The 18174-nt window shown below is 36.3% G+C and overlaps 1 protein-coding gene and 3 non-coding genes across 9 annotated transcripts in view; all 4 read right to left on the bottom strand.

Annotated features, from left to right (window-relative positions):
* Positions 1-1721: 1721 nt before the first annotated feature.
* On the bottom strand, positions 1722-1840 carry LOC137494027 (5S ribosomal RNA). Its single transcript, XR_011014002.1, has one exon. It is a non-coding gene; the product is annotated as a 5S ribosomal RNA (ribosomal RNA).
* Positions 1841-5852: 4012 nt separating this feature from the next.
* trnas-gcu (transfer RNA serine (anticodon GCU)) lies at positions 5853-5934 on the bottom strand. The gene has a single exon. It is a non-coding gene; the product is annotated as a tRNA-Ser (tRNA).
* Positions 5935-6901: 967 nt separating this feature from the next.
* On the bottom strand, positions 6902-6983 carry trnas-gcu (transfer RNA serine (anticodon GCU)). The gene has a single exon. It is a non-coding gene; the product is annotated as a tRNA-Ser (tRNA).
* Positions 6984-11513: 4530 nt separating this feature from the next.
* zgc:113135 overlaps positions 11514-18174 on the bottom strand; it is a 283991-nt gene continuing 277330 nt past the window's right edge. For 4 of the 6 annotated variants that reach the window (XM_073945990.1, XM_073945988.1, XM_073945989.1 and 1 more), the window contains 2 exons: positions 15797-15946; positions 11514-13214 (listed from right to left, as the gene is read on the bottom strand). In XM_073945990.1, coding sequence (XP_073802091.1) covers positions 12328-13214; positions 15797-15881 — 972 coding nt within the window. In that variant the 5' untranslated portion in view covers positions 15882-15946 and the 3' untranslated portion in view covers positions 11514-12327. Of the gene's footprint in view, positions 13215-15796; positions 15947-16286; positions 16340-18174 lie in introns of those variants that run through there. The other 2 variants (XM_073945987.1, NM_001013306.2) reach the window with 2 other exon arrangements.

The following is an 18174-nucleotide window of genomic DNA, read 5'->3' as shown; positions in this document are numbered from 1 at the left end:
TATAACTAGGTCTACAGCAACCTGATAATAAAAAACAAATGACATGATATCACAGGCGATTGTCTTCAGACTGTAGACATCTCTCATTTAAGTTAGCTTGAGAAGCATACAGTACTATTTGATCTATAGAATTTGTAAAAAATAAACATTTGCCGGTTAAAGAAACAGCATAGGAGGGGCCTTGGTGCAGATGAAAAGTTTAAAAAGTGTATTTGTATATAGAGGGACATGGGTAACTAGAATAGACAGAGATAGGTTGATCTCTGCAGCAGCTGCCGAAGAGCTGCGCGCTGCAGACGCAGCTAGTGTGAAAGGCAAACGCCTGCGTGCTGCTACTGCTCGACATACGCGCCGCTGACACTTGCGGTGTGAAACAGGCGTTAGCCTTACGTCACCGCACATGGACAAACCAGCAGACTGAGCACACTGTAGAACATCTTAAATGTTGTTTTGGTAATTCTAAAATGCCTTAACTGTTTCAGTATTATTGTATGTTATTAATTACCTCAGAGCGTCTGGAGCGTGTCAAGGTATCCGCGTCTCATGGCTTTCAAAGCCCCCACGTGTTCATTGTGTGTCAGCATTGTCTTCTGAGGCGCAAGTACATTTATTAAATAAAAAATTATTGCCGCAGCTTCTTCTACCGCAGTAAATTCTGTTTTTACTGTAGATATTTGGCGCAAGTTAATCAGAAGGTGATGATTGTGTTCTCTTGACTTGTTGGATGAAAACGCTGCTTTATTCGCATCTTTTAGGCGTTATTCCAGTTTTGCACAAATTTATGTAATATATTTGGATGGAAACATAGATATTGCCTACATTTTTGTCACACACAGAACAAAGTCACGTACGAGAATGGCTTGTTCTTTTTTCATAAATAATTAGCTTAACCTTTGACATGTACTGTTACTAGATTAATGGGATTACTATTCTTTCTAAAAAGTATTTTTATTACTGCATACCTTCTAAATGTTATCAACCTCTATCACTTGATCACTTCTTTTTAAATATATACGCACATATTTGCTATAACTTTGCATGAGCTGATCAAGTTCAGCTGGAGAAAGAAATGGTGATCTCTTTTTTTAAGATGTTGTCATTGTCACTCGTAATATCTGCGCTCCATTGATAATGTCTTTTTTAGTCACAGTGTGCGCGCTCAACTCTAAGTTGGTCTACTCAATGTTGATTGATCTAACTCAGATCAGCTATTCTGAAACCAAAAAGTTTTTAATCTCTCTGTAAATCAACTCAGAGTTCAAGTTTAAACTCAGAGTTGTTTGAAACTCCTTACTGAAACAGGCCCCAGGTAAGGAAGTGAATGCCAATTGTATTTGTTTTGTTTTAGTTCAGAATAGAATTCTTTTTATGTTTCTAGCGAGGTAAGGGGTTTGCTTATGAGTTAGAATTGTTTTGTTATATTAATTTCTTTGATTTGGCTTCACTAGCGTCCCCTTACTCTTAAGTTGACCTAATTTTGTTTGATACTTTGTTTAATTTATTACTTTATTATTGTAAATATTTTTTCTTATTGTATACATATTTGGGCATTATTTTAATTTCACTTTTTTGTACATTAAATCACTTTTGTTGGCAGTTTTGTTGTTTATGTCTTTTACTTTCACCCATCATCTTGTAACAGTACCACACCTTTTAAATGTTATTACTTTTACCCTAGACTAACATCAAAGACGTAGTAACACAAATGAAGGACTTCGAAAAGCTTACAGCACCTGGTATTGCCAGGCGGTCTCCCATCCAAGTACTAACCAGGCCCCACCCTGCTTTACTTCCGAGTTCAGATGAGATCGGGCATTGCCAGGGTGGTATGGCCGTAAGCAAGAGAGTCTGTCAAGAGTTGGCTATTTAAAACAGGCGCAGCACCAGGGACCGAGCGCAGCTCAGCTGGCATCGACACAGCACCGACAGAAACAATGCCCTTGAAGGCGAGAAAAAATAATGGCAGCGAAGCTGTGACACGGGGAAGTGTATCAGCTGCCAAATGAAGGACTTCGAAAAGCTTACAGCACCTGGTATTCCCAGGCGGTCTCCCATCCAAGTGTAACAAGTGTACTATATTTATTTATTATTGGACCAGACAATAAAACCAGAAGTTTACAAGGTAAGTACAAGGAGGTGGGGGTGAAACTGAGCAATAACCGAAGACAAACTGAATTTTTTAAATACAAAAATAGTTTTACTTTAGATTGTATGAATTTTTCCTTTTCGTATTTGTCTTAGTAAACAATACTTACATCAGTAACATAACTATTTATACACAACCCCAGGGTGCACCCACTTTACAATTATTTTAAATCAAACACAAATCACAATAAATGAATTCAAGTTAAAACAAAAGAAACCATAAAATAACACAAATAAATCAGTGTCGTTGTTCACTCTAAAATTGGTGAAATCAGTTCAATTCAGATAAAGTTCTGTTTTTTCCCCGTCAAGAAAATCAGTCCTTAGAGCTGCATTAAAAAATCGCAGTCCAATAAAGGAATTAACTTTTTGACAAATTCTTGCTTTATCCTATGAAATTAGGATAAATTGAAATATGTGTACTTCACAATTTTCCAGGTCGACGTAGGAGGCTCGCCATCAATACAAGGAATCCAGTGAAACTGGGAAAATGTCCTCAGAAAAAAAACCTGGCCTGATCACAGACCAGAATTTATAAATAAGTTTAATATGTTCAAAATGATTTCAAAAACATACAAAATATACAACACGTAGAACAAATAAAACACATACACACACATGTATACCATAAAATGAGCTAATATAATGGAATACCTGTCAAACTCACGATGTCTATATCACTCTATGGTCTTCTCACACACACGCGATTGCAAAATGGCGTCAGCGCACAGTAAACGCAATGCAACATGCAGTCTGACTTCAACACACTCTTAAATACACTAACACTTTTGCAGGTACAACTTGATTTAGTACAACTACAATCACTTTTAAACTGTTTGGGAATCTTAACATACTGTATTTTAATCTTTTTGTTCAAGTTTGCTCCTCTATTATTCTGCCAACCGGTCTCGTCTCTGCTCTCTGTGGCAAGCTGGAAGGGGCGGAGCTAACAACCCGCTCTTACGATTGGTTGTTACTTTACCTCAAACTACATTTGTATACATGAATTTTATTTTGTTTATCATATTTATAAAGACTTGTAGATATAATAATAATATGATTATACTTTAACTATTTCACTAGGGTTACATATGTTTCTGCAACTATTGTCGGTAAGATGACTTTCAGTTTTGCCATATGAACGACAGAGCATAAGAACGACAAGAATGGGATTCGATGGACTCGGCCACCTCGTTATGTATGTACTCACTTTCCGGATATGGGCTGGACTATAGGATTTCTGTATGTATTTGCTGCTATTTTCGGTAAAGATGATTTTAAATTTTGCAACAACATCCTTCAAAACGACAAGAGCGTGCGAGTAAAACACCTTCCACGGAAGCACCAGGCTCTTTCAAATGCCAAAGCATTTGAACAACAAGGATGGGATTTGATGGACTCTTCCACCTCGTCATGTATGTACTCACTTTCATGATGGGGGCTGGACTATGGCATATGTTTGTATTTGCAGCTATTTCCGATAAAGTTGACATAAAATTTTGCAACAACATCCTTTAAAAAGCTAAAATAATGAGAATAAACTAAATTCTACAAAAACACCATGATCTCTCGAATGCCGAATCAAATGAGCGACGAGGATGGGTTTCAAACCCACTCATGCAGTGCATAATGGACTAGCAGTCCATCATGTTAACCACACGGCCAACACGTCATGTATTTTCCTTTTTCTCTAGTGGAGGCCGGACTTTGGCACATAATTGTATATGTATGTTTCAGCAACTATTTTCAGTAAGATGACTTTCAGTTTTGCCGTATGAACGAAAGATCAAATGAACGACAAAAATGGGATTCGATGGATTCGGCCACCCCGTCATGTATGTTCCCCCTTTCCTGTTGGGGGCTGGACTATAGCATTTCTGTATGTATTTGCTGCTATTTTCGGTAAAGATGATGTTAAATTTTGCAACAACATCCTTCAAAACGATAAGAGCGTGCGAGTAAAACACATTCCACGGAAGCACCGGCCTCTTTCAAATGCCAGAGCATTTGAACGACAAGGATGGGATTCGATGGACTCTTCCACCTCGTCATGTATGTACTCACTTTCCTGTTGGGGGCTGAAATATGACATTTCTGTATGTATTTGCAGCTATTTTCGGTAAAGATGACGTTAAATTTTGCAACAACATCCTTCAAAACGATAAAAGATTGAGAGTAAAAGAACTTCTACAGAAACACCATGATCTCTCGAATGCCAGAACATATGAGCGACTTGGATGGGATTCGAACCCACGCCTGCAGAACACAATGGATTAGCAGTCCATCGACTTAACCACTCGGCCACCTTGTCACGTACTTTTCTTCTTCTCTGGTGGAGGCCGGACTGTGGCACATAATTGTAAATGTATGTTTCTGCAACTATTTTCGGTAAGATGACTTTCAGTTTTGCTGTATGAACGACAGAGCAAATGAACGACAAAAATGGGATTCGATGGACTCGGCCACCCCGCCATGTATGTACTCACTTTCCTGTTGGGGGCTGGACTACGGCATTTCAGTATGTATTTGCTGCTATTTTCGGTAAAGATGACGTTAAATTTTGCAACAACATCCTTCAAAACGATAAGAGCGTGCGAGTAAAACACCTTCCATAGAAGCACCGGCCTCTTTCAAACGCCAGAGCATTTGAACGACAAGGATGGGATTCGATGGACTCTTCCACCTCGTCATGTATGTACTCACTTTCATGATAGGGGCTGGACTATGGCATATGTTTGTAATTGCAGCTATTTTCGATAAAGTTGACATAAAATTTTGCAACAACATCCTTCAAAACGCTAAAAGAGTGAAAGAACTTCTACAGAAACACCATGATCTCTCAAATACCAGAACATATGAGCAACAAGATGGGATTCGAACCCACGCGTGCAGAGCACAATGGGTTAGCAGTCCATCGCCTTAACCACTCGGCCACCTCGTCACGTATTTTTCTTTTTCTATGGTAGAGGCTGGACTGTGGCACATATGTGTATATGTATGGTTCTGCAACTATTTTCGGTAAGATGACTTTCAATTTTGCCGTTTGATCGACAGAGCAAATGAACGACAAAAATGGGATTCGATGGACTCGGCCACCCCGTTATGTATGTACTCACTTTCCTGTTGGGGTTTGGACTACGGCATTTCTGTATATATTGGCTGCTATTTTCGGTAAAGATGACGTTAAATTTTGCAACAACATCCTTCAAAACAATAAGAGCGTGCGAGTAAAACACCTTCCACGGAAGCACCAACCTCTTTCAAACGCCAGAGCATTCGAACGACAAGGATGGGATTCGATGGACCCTTCCACCTCGTCATGTATGTATTCACTTTCATGATGGGGGCTGGAATATGACATTTCTGTATGTATTTGCTGCTATTTTTGGTAAAGATGAAGTTAAATTTTGCAACAACATCCTTCAAAATGATCAGAGCGTGCGAGTAAAACACCTTCCACGGAAGCACCGGCCTCTTTCAAACGCCAGAGCATTTGAACGACAAGGATGGGATTCGATGGACTTTTCCACCTCATCATGTATGTACTCACTTTCATGATGGGGGCTGGACTATGGCATATGTTTGTATTTGCAGTTATTTTCGATAAAGATGACGCTAAATTTTGCAACAACATCCTTCAAAACGATAAAAGAGTGAGAGAACTTCTACACAAACATCATGATCTCTCAAATGCCAGAACATATGAGCGACGAGGATGGGATTCGAACCCACGCGTGCAGAGCACAATGGATTAGCAGTCCATCGCCTTAACCACTCGGCCACCTCGTCACGTCCTTTCCTTCTTCTCTGGTGGAGGCTGGACTGTAGCACATATTTGTTAATGTATGTTTCTGCAACTATTTTCGGTCAGATGACTTTCAGTTTTGCCGTATGATCGACAGAGCAAATGAACGACAAAAATGGGATTCGATGGACTCGGCCACCCCGTCATATATGTACTCACTTTCCTGTTGGGGGCTGGACTACGGCATTTCTGTATATATTGGCTGCTATTTTCGGTAAAGATGACATTCAATTTTCAACAACATCCTTCAAAACGATAAGAGCGTGCGAGTAAAACACCTTCCACAGAAGCACCGGCCTCTTTCAAACGCCAGAGCTTTTGAACGACAAGGATGGGATTCGATGGTCTCTTCCACCTCGTCATGTATGTACTCACTTTCATGATGGGGGCTGGACTATGGCATATATGTTTGTATTTTCAGCTATTTTCGATAAAGATGACATCAAATGTTGCAACAACATCCTTTAAAACGCTAAAATAATGAGAATAAACGAAATTCTACAGAAACACCATGAACTCTCGAATGCCGAATCAAATGAGCACGAGGATGGGTTTCAAACCCACTCATGCAGTGCATAATGGACTAGCAGTCCATCGCGTTAACCACACAGCCAACACGTCATGTATTTTCCTTTTTCTCTAGTGGAGGCCGGACTTTGGCACATAATTGTATATGTATGTTTCAGCAACTATTTTCGGTAAGATGACTTTCAGTTTTGCCGTATGAATGAAAGATCAAATGAACGACAAAAATGGGATTCGATGGACTCGGCCACCCCGTCATGTATGTACTCACTTTCATGATGGGGGCTGGACTATGGCATATGTTTGTATTTGCAGCTATTTTCGATAAAGTTGACATAAAATTTTGCAACAACATCCTTCAAAACGCTAAAAGAGTGAGAACTTCTACAGAAAGACCATGATCTCTTGAATGCCATAAAATATGAGCGACAAGGATGGGATTCGAACCCACGCGTGCAGAGCACAATGGATTAGCAGTCCATCGCCTTAACCACTCGGCCACCTCGTCATGTTTTTTCTGACTTCTCTGGTGGAGGCCGGACTGTGGCACATAATTGTAAATGTATGTTTGTGCAACTATTTTCGGTAAGATGACTTTCAGTTTTGCCATTTGAACGACAAGAATGGGATTCGATGGACTCGGCCACCTCGTCATGTATATACTCCCTTTCCTGATGGGGGCTGGACTATAGCATTTCTGTATGTATTTGCAGCTCTTTTCGGTAAAGATGGCATGAATTTTTGCAACAACATTCTTTAAAACGTTAAGAGCGTGCGAGTAAAACACCTTTCACAAAAGCACCGGCCTCTTTCAAACGCCAAAGCATTTGAACGACAAGGATGGGATTCGATGGACTTGGCCACTTCGTAATAAAATTTTCCAACAACATCCTTCAAAACGCTAAAAGAGTGAGAGTAAAACAAGTTCCACAGAAGCACCAGTCTCTCTCGAATGCCAGGACATATTAGCGACGAGGATGGGATTTAAAGAGCACAATGGATTAGCAATGCCAGCTGCTGAAGGATTGTCCATCAATATTTCACAAATGTTGAAGATGAGAGCCAATCGGAGCGATTCGGTCCAACATTGTAGCCAATCACGTTGCAGCATCTCAATATTTGCAGCCAATCGCGGACCGTAATTCTCAACATTTTCAACATTTGACCAATCAGAGTCATGGCAATGGTAAAGCAGGGGAAGGAACCGTTCCAAGATTCACCGCTAGGTGTGCAGTCAAACAGGTAAGTCAGATGTCAATCAATTTTCCGAACTAAGCCGAAGGTACACGAAGGAATAACAGGGTCATCTGGAGGCGGGTCAGAGGTCAAAAAAGTTCCTTGACCTTTAGTGATTTTCGACAAACAGCATCATTCGACAGAGCACAGCATCGTTTTGTTTAAAGTTCAGGACTTTTTTTCTGATAGTGATTTCTTAAAAAAGATAAGAAAATCTACATAATTGCACGTATTAATGTTTTAGTGTGTTGTAATTCAAATTTGGATACTTTAATCTAAAACCGTTTAATTTATAGGAGAAAAAATGTCTGAAAAATTCCACAAAGCCATGTCAGACGCTGACTGGATTTCACATCTGAAAAAGTTTGCCAGCACAGGAGTTTGGCCATCAGATGAGGGCAACAGGAACAGGCCAGCTCCTCTGCAAAAAAAGTGGCATGAGATTTATCAAAGGGTGTGTATTTCGTTTACATGATATAATGTTTGTTGAAATTTGCTTAACTTGTTAGGCTTCAGTACATTAAGTACAGTATCTATGTAAAACATGTCATACTTGATTTTAAATAATAACGTGTTTTAAAATGCATGTATTTTGAGATTTACGTCGAATAATTTACTATAGTTTGACCGTTTATGAGATTTTAAAAGGTGGGGGAATGGATTATGAATGTACAATATAGCATGTGGTTTTAAAGCCTGAAATGTTCCTGTCCAGTTCCTCTTTTTTTTTTTTCTTATAGAGGTAAAGTTGGTTTTATATTTGGATATTCAGACATTCTCCTTAATAATATCATTTCAGAAAAAAATTATTTGCAAATTCTAAATAGGAAAATTATATTAGCTGACAATGATTAATGATTATCAAAGTACAGCATTGTTCACAGTGAATTAGATAAGTGTTGATATTGTTTTCAAATCATACTTGCATGCTAATTCCGATCGAATATTCAAAGTAATATGGTAAACAATATAGAGACTCCTAAATGAACGAATGTGCGAATATAAAACCAACTTTACCTCTATCTTTTTCTTTTCATTTTTGGAGATACAAACTGTACAATTACATATTAGATAAATATTACACACATTCTAGAAACAGTGTTAAATTAATTTACAGAGCTATTTTGTGCTTTATTAAAGGAGTCATTGAGTTAAAATTATTTATTCTATTTTTCATGATTTTTTTCAGATTGAGAAATGCCCATTGCAGTCTCGTGGACAGAGGACCTTGCACTCAAAAAAATTATATGTTGGCTTTAACTTTTTTATGTCAACAGGTTCCACGTAACCGAGTTAAGTTACCTTAAAGAAAGAATATTCATTTGAGTGAACTTAAGCTAGTTACATAAAGGTACGGTAATGTTGTTTAGTTAAACCAACACAACATTTATAATTAACTTTAATTTATTTACACTGCTAAAAAAATCCTTTAAATTTACTGAAAAATACCGGCAGTGGTTGCCAGGAATTTTCTGTAAAAATACGGAAGTGTTATATAACTGTTTTAATTTACAGAAAATAACCATATTTTATCAACTGATACAATGCTTATTTCCCAAAAACCTAGTTTAGCTCACAAAAACGTAGTCATTCAATGCACTAATGTGTTCATGTATGTATAACTAGCAAACAGATTTTCCCTGTATTTGTAACTACACAGTTACTTTTAAACAAAAGAAGATGCAGCACAACATCAGCTATCCTTAGTTTATATTGGACTTGCACACAGATGCTACTATCCTCCACAACGGTGCACCATAATAGTTCAATTTATTCTATTTCACTTGTTGGTTTCTAAATTTATTCAACATTTTATTTAATTTGTTAATTTTTGTATTTTTTTCTGTTAATATTTCACATTTAATTTTTTAGATTTTTTATGCCATGTTTATTACTGTTTTGTTGACCAATGTTAAATAAATATTGCATTTATAAATGACTGGTCCTTGACTGTAAAGTCCCCTTTGTGTCGGTTTCTGTTTTTATTTAACATTTTATTTACATTGTTTATTTATATTGTTAATACTGTATTATTAATAACTAATTTATTATTTTTACATTTTCTACTCTATATTCATTACTGTTCTGTTGACAATTGTTAGATAAATAATGCATATATAAATAACTGACTACTCCCTGACTTTTAATTCTATACACTGTAGCTCAATGACATTTCTATAGATCATTTGTACATTAAAATACAGAACAATAATAACCATAAGCATAAGAGAGTGTGTGTGTGCGTGCGTACACGTGCATGTGTGTGTGTGAGAAAGAGAGTGTGTGTGAGAGAGAGCTTATGTGCATGTGTGTGTGTGTGACATATGCGTGCGTGCCTGTGTGTGAGTGTGTGTGCATGTGTGAAAGAGAGAGCGCGTGTGTGTGTGAAAGAGAGAGAGCATGTGTGTGTGATTTCCAGAGATGGGTTGCGGCTGGAAGGGCATCTGCTGTGTAAAAACTTGCTGGATAAGTTGGCGGTTCATCCCGCTGTGGCAACCTCGGACTCTTGGTCCTCCATAATCATCACACTGAAGACTAATCATGCGTACAATTCAGGCTTAAACGTGAATAAATTATATTTTAAACATTTAATAAAATAACAGTTATTTAAAAATGCAATAACATTTTAGTGAGCAGAATAAGCTTATTATAAAATATTCCAAACTTTTTACTGGGGCTGAATATTATAGTTATTACTACTATTTGTTGTGCAACATTTTTTATTTTTTTTTTTACATGGATGGAAACCTTTGTTGAACCCACCTGTTTCTGATGTTTGCTGGGGAGCGATTCTGAATGTCTGGCAAAAAAAAAAAAAAAGATCACTGTATTAATAATGTCACGCGCAGAATTCCACAGATTTTCTGCAGATTTTTAGCCCATCATTAATTCTATTTAATTTGAGTAAATGTGTGTAAATATATATTTATTCACTTTTTAAATTAATTACAGTAATATTATTGACTAATATGAAAATGTTTATCTGATTTATGTACAATGCAGTTTGTACAGTAATATTTTCTGTCTTTTAGTAGAAATATTATACGAGAGACTTGCTTAGTTTACCAGATAAAGTGAATCTAATTGGATTTACATTTTAAACATTAAATAAAAGTTTAAAAGATATTATTCTTTGTTTCACATATTTAGGATTTAGTTATGATGATCCCAAAATATTTCGGCAGAAATTAACAGATTTTTATCAAAATTCTTTGCAGAAATAGCAAAAAACGTCGACAGATTCTGTCTGGCCCTACTCATGACTCATAATACATAATGCATAATACAGAATGTCTCATGTCAATATCCATGTAAACCCTTTTTACAATAAACAAGTTAAATTTGGTGTAACTAATACAAATTGTACACAGCATTACCTGGTTAACAACCTTTTATGCTTTGCAAAACATTCTTCATTTGTAAATGCAGGTTTTTGGACCTTCTCTTAAAGTGTGACTTTGAGACTATTAGACTCATGAAAGGTCAAATAAAAGTATCCTCTTTCAATTTTTATTTTGCTCACCTATCATTGCTGGTTAGTAATAGTATAAATATATATATATATATATATATATATATATATATATATATATATATATATATATATATATATATATATATATATATGCAGACAGCATACAATATAATCTATCAGTCCACATGAGCAGTACAATATGTATTGCATATTAATAATAATTGGAATTTACAAATAGCTGAAGTCCTTCAGTAGTCTGTTAAGTCCTGGAATTAGCATGTAAGCTAACAAATCACTCATATTCTCATTCACAATAGAGACACTGGGTTTCCCATACACAGATTTATTTGTAGTAATGTGGGAGTTTTCACATGAACATTTCTTCAAAGGAAACCAGTTGTTTACAGAAAGTTTAATTGTCTTCATGAGGAAAACTTTTTTATTTTCTAAAATCAGTCCATCAAAATAAATGTGTAGTGTTTTGAAACCAAAGTCTTCATTTGTTAGCCACAACACATCAAGATTTGCTCAAGTCAAAATCTCATAATCTGACACAAATCTGATCTGTTGTTAAAGGCAAATGGCATTGTGTAGTCTGATCAAGGCTTTAGGGAGTCTGCATCAGTCTCTCACTGTCATTGCAAGTTCACACCGGCCGAGTTTAGGTGGATTTTTATTCACCACCAAGTTTTGTGACACTGCAGACAAAATGCCAAAATTGGAGGCAAATCGGTGTTTGTTCGAGGGAGTGAAAATCAAACAATGTGAATAATCAAAAACACAATCTAAGAGTGTAGGAGAGTTTACCCTGCATCTCCCCAAACATTTTCTCCTCCCTAATCTTTCTAATTCTCTTTGCAGTGCCAACCATTTGATTGCAGTGTGCAATGTGCACAAATTTGGTTTTCAGTTCATAATAACTGGAAACACATATAGAGTTATTTCGCTTTCTTGCAAAGAAGAAGTAGAAACTCTCACAACCTGGTACATCTTTACCCCTCTTCAGTTATTGTGTTTAAATCTTCAGGTTCAAAGGGTTTCATTCTAGTAACTTGAGATGTATTCAAGAGTTCACACTTGTCCCGAGATGCTATTCCATGCTATCCCGGGTGAGAGACCTTAAGCTCCGCTTGACAAGGCCTCATTTTTTCTCTCCATTGTGAAGCTTCATGTGATTGACGAGGCTTCTTTTATGTTTGAAGACCTTTCCACACTCACTGCATCGAAAACGCTCTCCTAAGTGAGTCTTCATGTGTTGCTTAATGGAGTCTTTGCATGTGAGACTCTTTCCACAATGATCACATGTAAACACTTTGGTTCCAGTGTGACCATTCATGTGATTCATGAGGCTAGCTTTGGTTGTGAAGCTCTTTCCACAATGAGCACATGCAAACGGCTTCTCCCCGGTGTGACTTATCATGTGGTGTTTGAGTGAGCCTATATGTGGGAAACTTTTACCACACTCTGTGCATGTGTAAGGTTTCTCTCCAGTGTGAATCCTCATGTGGATGGTAAGGTTTTGTTTTTGAGAAAAACCTTTCCCACACTGTGTGCAAATAAAGCTTCTCTCTCCAGTGTGAGTTCTCATGTGGGCTTCAAGATTGCCATTTTGCTTACAACTCTTTCCACACTGAGGGCAAGAGTAGAGCCTCTCCCCAGTATGAATTCTCATGTGCACTGCCAAGTTTCCTGTAGAATAGAAGCTTTTCCCACACTGTTGGCATGTGTACGGCCTCTCTCCAGTGTGAATTCTCATGTGCACTGTTAAGTTTCCTGTATTATAGAAGCTTTTTCCACACTGTTTGCAGGTGTAAGGTTTCTTTCTAGTGTGAACATCAAGGTTTGGCTTTTGACTGAAACTCTTTCTACTCTGTTTACAGCTCAAATTACAACTAGACTTGGATTTCCGAGGTCTTCCGCATGATGAAGTCTTTTTAGTCAGTGTGGGTTTTTTATCAGTCGTTATGTCTTGGTGTTTCTCTTCTATTTCATTCCATTGATGTGTCTCTTCTTTCAGCACCATCAGGTCTTCAAAAAAGAACAAAAAAAGTGAACTTTAGTATGAAGGCTTAAATTGGCAAGCATGAAATCAATGTTTACCCTAAATACTAAAATGAGCTAATCATTTACTCTCCATCATGTGGTTTTAAACATTTCCTTTCTTCTGGAACACAAAGTAAGCCAGCGTTTTTATCACAATATCTTATTTTGTGTTCAACAGAATCAGGAAACTCATCAAGGTTTAATACCACACAATGGAAAGTCAATGGTGAGGCTATTTACATTTCTGGGTCAGAAATACCTTTAAAGAGTTCCTATTATGAACCTTTTTTACAAGATGTAAAGTAAGTCTTTAGTGTTCCTAGAATGTGTCTGAGGTTTCAGCTCAAAATCAGATCATATACCTTGCAGAATATTTCATTTTGGAGGTCTGAGAAAAACCAAGCTCTTTTTGTGCCTGTGGCTGTAAATGCAAATGATCAAATGCACTCGCTCTAGATTACTTATGTTGTGTTCCCTCATGTGCATCTCTTTCTTGGAAAACCTGATTGACACAAATCCTGCAAGTTCATAGCAAGCGCGCATAATTCAGCTTATATTAGTGAGTTTGCATTATTGTATATAACTTATGCAAATCTTTCCCAGTACTGGTTTGCAGCTGGACAGGTATCAGCTGTTTAAAACATATGCTCGATAAGTTGGTGGTTCATTCCACTGTGGCAACCCCTGATGAATAAAGGGACTAAGCCGAAGGAAAATGAATGAATGAACTTGTGCAAATGCTTAATGCCATGTTTGCTGTAAACTGGAGTGATGAGAAGATGACAAACTTTGCTACTTGTTTTCATTCATTTGTACTTTTGTCTTTGTTTTCTTGCCTTTGTGTATGTCCTGAGGCTTAGCTATAGACCTACATGATGACATTTTATACCCGACAAGATGCAGAAATGCCATTTAAAAAAAAGGTTATCTGCTTTTTGTCCAATCGGGGACAGTGACAACGTAAATATACAAATAATAATGTTAACTCGGGGTTTGCGAATGTGAACTATCTGTTAATGAACACCCAGGATTATTTTATAACCCCAGGTATAGCATGAGCAGTGTGAAATGTATTAAGGTAACCCAGGATTCTGTTTATACAGGGTTAGACTGACCCAGGGTTAACAATTTTAAGGGTGAAAATTCCTAAGAATACTCAGCATCAGCTCTCAGAATAGACGGAGTACAAAGACAAACAGCGACATACAAAAATTCTTAATCATGTCATAGTGACCTGATCTCATTTGCTATTGATTTAAAACTTACAATTCAGTTCCCTATTGGAGAAATGACATGGAATAATAAACGGCTATACATGTTCATGACTATACATACAAAGAAAAATAAGAAAATATGACTTTGCAACATCAAGCAGCATTAGGCATGTGCCAGTATAAGATTCTGACAGTATGATAAGCTTGAATAAAAATATCATGGTTTTAAGGTTCTGAGATTACTGCTCTAAAATATATTCTTTTTAAATGTCTGGGTAAAAAACAATGAGATGGATTGATGGTGATTGTGTGGGTTTGGGCCAGATTGGGTAGAAAAACATGAACCTTAATTTAAAACCAAAGGAAAAATGAAGACTTGTTTATAAAAGATGAAGATGAAGAAGAAGAGGCCGTTTTTAATCTAAAACACTGCTTCTCCAGTGTGGATGGGGGAAAACGAAGATACATAGTTCCGTCCTGGATTCTCTTCTTGTAAGTTCAGACTTCTCAAGTTTGATCAAGGCTGCTGTCTCCCCCTCCTCAGTTTGATATGGAAAACAGACTATACCGAGGACACGGGTAAATCTTCAAAGGGAACAGTGTACTTAATAACTTCATTCACATCACCCTGGCTACGTTGTTTCACTTTCTCAACAATAAAATGAAAACATGATTTAAGGAACTGCCTATTTTCATTTTGATATTAGCAACTTAACAGACAGAAGAAATGTTGAGGCGTTGTGCTGCATTTATGACCCTCATCTTCACTGTGTGGATATTAATAACAAAACGGAGTCTATAAAAACTGCCTCTTTTCAATTTCAGTGAAAATACGAAACTTACCCTCTCATTTGCTGAATATCAGTTTAAATAATCGATAATGGCCATTACAAAAGTATAACAGACAATAAGTTTATACATTATAGGAAATAAAGGCAAGCGATCAGTCAATATACAGATTGTAGGCTATGTGGTTATATTAATCATTAACTTATCTTTGCGCTCAGCCAAAACACGTTACCTGAGAACAAGTAATAGATTCCAATGACCAAAGTCGAGGAATATGTCGTTAGATATAGACAACAAGATGAATGAAATATCACGTTTAATAAATATAGTGAGATTAGATTCAGCGGGAGATGCTTGATGAGCAGTCCGACGAGCACAGCTCTCATTTTGATAGATAATCTGCAGCGCTTGCCTGAGAGTGTGTGTGTGGTTACGTGTTGTGCGTTTTCAGCGTTTTGGTGTGGACAGATAGCTGTTCAGAAACGCTAGGTGGAATGCTAGTGTGGACATCGTTTTAAAACTAAAACGCACAAGTGTAAAAGGGGCCTTTTAATAAAAATCAACCTGTTTGTTCCTGCAGATCTTTCTGTTTGACTCTGAATTTTTCTTCAATCTTCACATCTTCACTCTCCTCTTTAATAAACGCCATCTTTATAACAGTGTGGAGATCAGTCGATTCTGGAGGAGTTTTTCTCTGAGTTTGGACACTTTATCCTGTTTAAAATGAACAAAACAATAAAAATGTCCTGTTTAAAATAAACAATGAACAGAAACAAAATAACTTCTCTTCAACACTTAACTACTTAAACAGTTTCTTTATATAAGAGTAATTAACAAAAAGAAATCAGGTAAAACGTTTCTTTAAAACACACACTTTTCTGTTACTTTATTAAAAAACGCCCTCTGTTACTTATAATAAATTAGTACTACGTTTTATAAAGGGTTAAAATAATATTTCCAACAGTAGTAACATAATTTAACATCATATAAAAAACTAAAACTTAAAAACTTTAACTTTAAAGCGGTTTATATCTGTAAACGTTTTAAAACAAACCTTACTCCAGTTGAATTACAGCGCTGAAGCGGCGCTGCCTGATGACGTCACACGACATGCCAAAATAAAAGTCTTTTTTGTTAAGCTTTTTTGCCACTTACTGTTGTAGTCATGACTAGGGCTAGATGGAATCTGCATGATATGAATATGTTTTTTGCAATTTCTGCTGAAAATTTTGGTAGAAATCTGCGGATTTCTGCAGAATGATTTTGGGGTTATCATAACTAAAACCTTAATATGGGAAAAAAACAATACCTTTTTTACTGTTAATTAATGTTCACAATGCAAATCCAAATAGATTCACTTTATTTGGTAAACAAAGCAAGTCTCTCATATAATATATCTACTAAAAGACAGAAAATATTACTTTACAAACGGCATTGTACTTAAATCCGATTAACATTTTCATATTAGTCAATGATATTACTGTAATTAATTTTAAGACTCAATAAATTTAGATTTACACATATTTACTCAAGGTAAATAAACAGAATTAATGATGGGCTAAAAATCTGCGGAATTCTGTGGAAAATCTGCGGAATTCTGCGTGCGCAGATTTCGCGTGGGCCTAGTCATGACTTATAGGCCTTTCGCACGCACATCCGGTTGAGCGATTGTTGCGTAAAATAATATAATAGTATAATAGTAAATATAATAATTAATTTATATGTAATCTTTCAAGCTTGTTCCCAGACAAGTCTCTGGGTCACTAATACTTTGTATTTCTGGAAAAACTGGGATGGAATTCTAGTAAATGGTGGCACTGTAGAGGATTGGCTTCCCGACAGTTTCACACCACCTAAAAATTCATTTGTTTTTAATTTATTTATTTATTGACCAGGCTAATCCAGCGAGAATATTTTTTTCTATGGTTGCATCTGCATTTTATTTTCTGTGATAGGCATATTGTATCTTTCTCAATTAATTCAATAAAGTTGTTCTTTAAACAGCTTATAAGCATTGTGATTTAAACCTGTATTTTGACCCTAATAGTAAATTGTTATTATGCACATCTGAAATCAAATCCATTTTTACTCTAATGAAAAATACATGTTGAAATAGAACACAAATAGACAAATGTATTTAATATTCCACAGTTTTATTTTTTGAGTAAATGGTTTTCACAATTTTTGCCTATAATTTAAATGTTCTCTCTTTGTGTTTAAGTGTACTGCGTGTATAGAAGAGTTGAATGATTTTATGCTCTTGATAAATGTGTACAGCTGTATATTTGTATAAATAAAAAATGATGACTGATTGTGGTGTGTTTTGTCATATGTACAGATTAAATTATAATATGTATCCTTTAAAAAAACTGTAATTATGTAATATGTGTTGGTTTAATGTTGAAAAAGTTGTTTAAGCATTCATTTCAACGTTAACTCATTTGGATAAATTATATGTTGAATATTTGTGGATTCTATCATGTTCCAATCTACCTAAAATGAACATCATTTCAACGTCAGATAGACAAACCAATTAGGTTGATTATATGTTGAAAATGCGTGGATTCTATAACGTTGTTTCGATCGACTGAAAATCAACATCGATTCAACGTTGGGTAAGTAACCCATTGCGACAATTTCAGGTTAGATTTAAATAGAGTGCCTGACGTCGTTTCAACATTACTCCGATGAGCAAAACGATGTTGAATCAACGTCGGTGATCAACGTGGATTCGATATCAAAAGAAACGTTGATTTTAGGTTTTTAGAAAAATACATGTTGTACTCGGCCTAAAATGTACATTCTTAAATGTTATTAATGGCAGAAATTCAGACATAGATTAAGGTACATCTGAACAGTGATTTCCAATATTAAAATCCAAATGTCAAAAAATGCCGTTTATTGTGTTTTGCAACCAAATTCTTCATATACATACAGTTGAA

Source organism: Danio rerio, chromosome 4 (assembly GCF_049306965.1).
Source record: "Danio rerio strain Tuebingen ecotype United States chromosome 4, GRCz12tu, whole genome shotgun sequence".
Lineage (NCBI taxonomy): Eukaryota > Metazoa > Chordata > Actinopteri > Cypriniformes > Danionidae > Danio > Danio rerio.
This window is presented reverse-complemented; position numbering and strand designations above follow the sequence as displayed.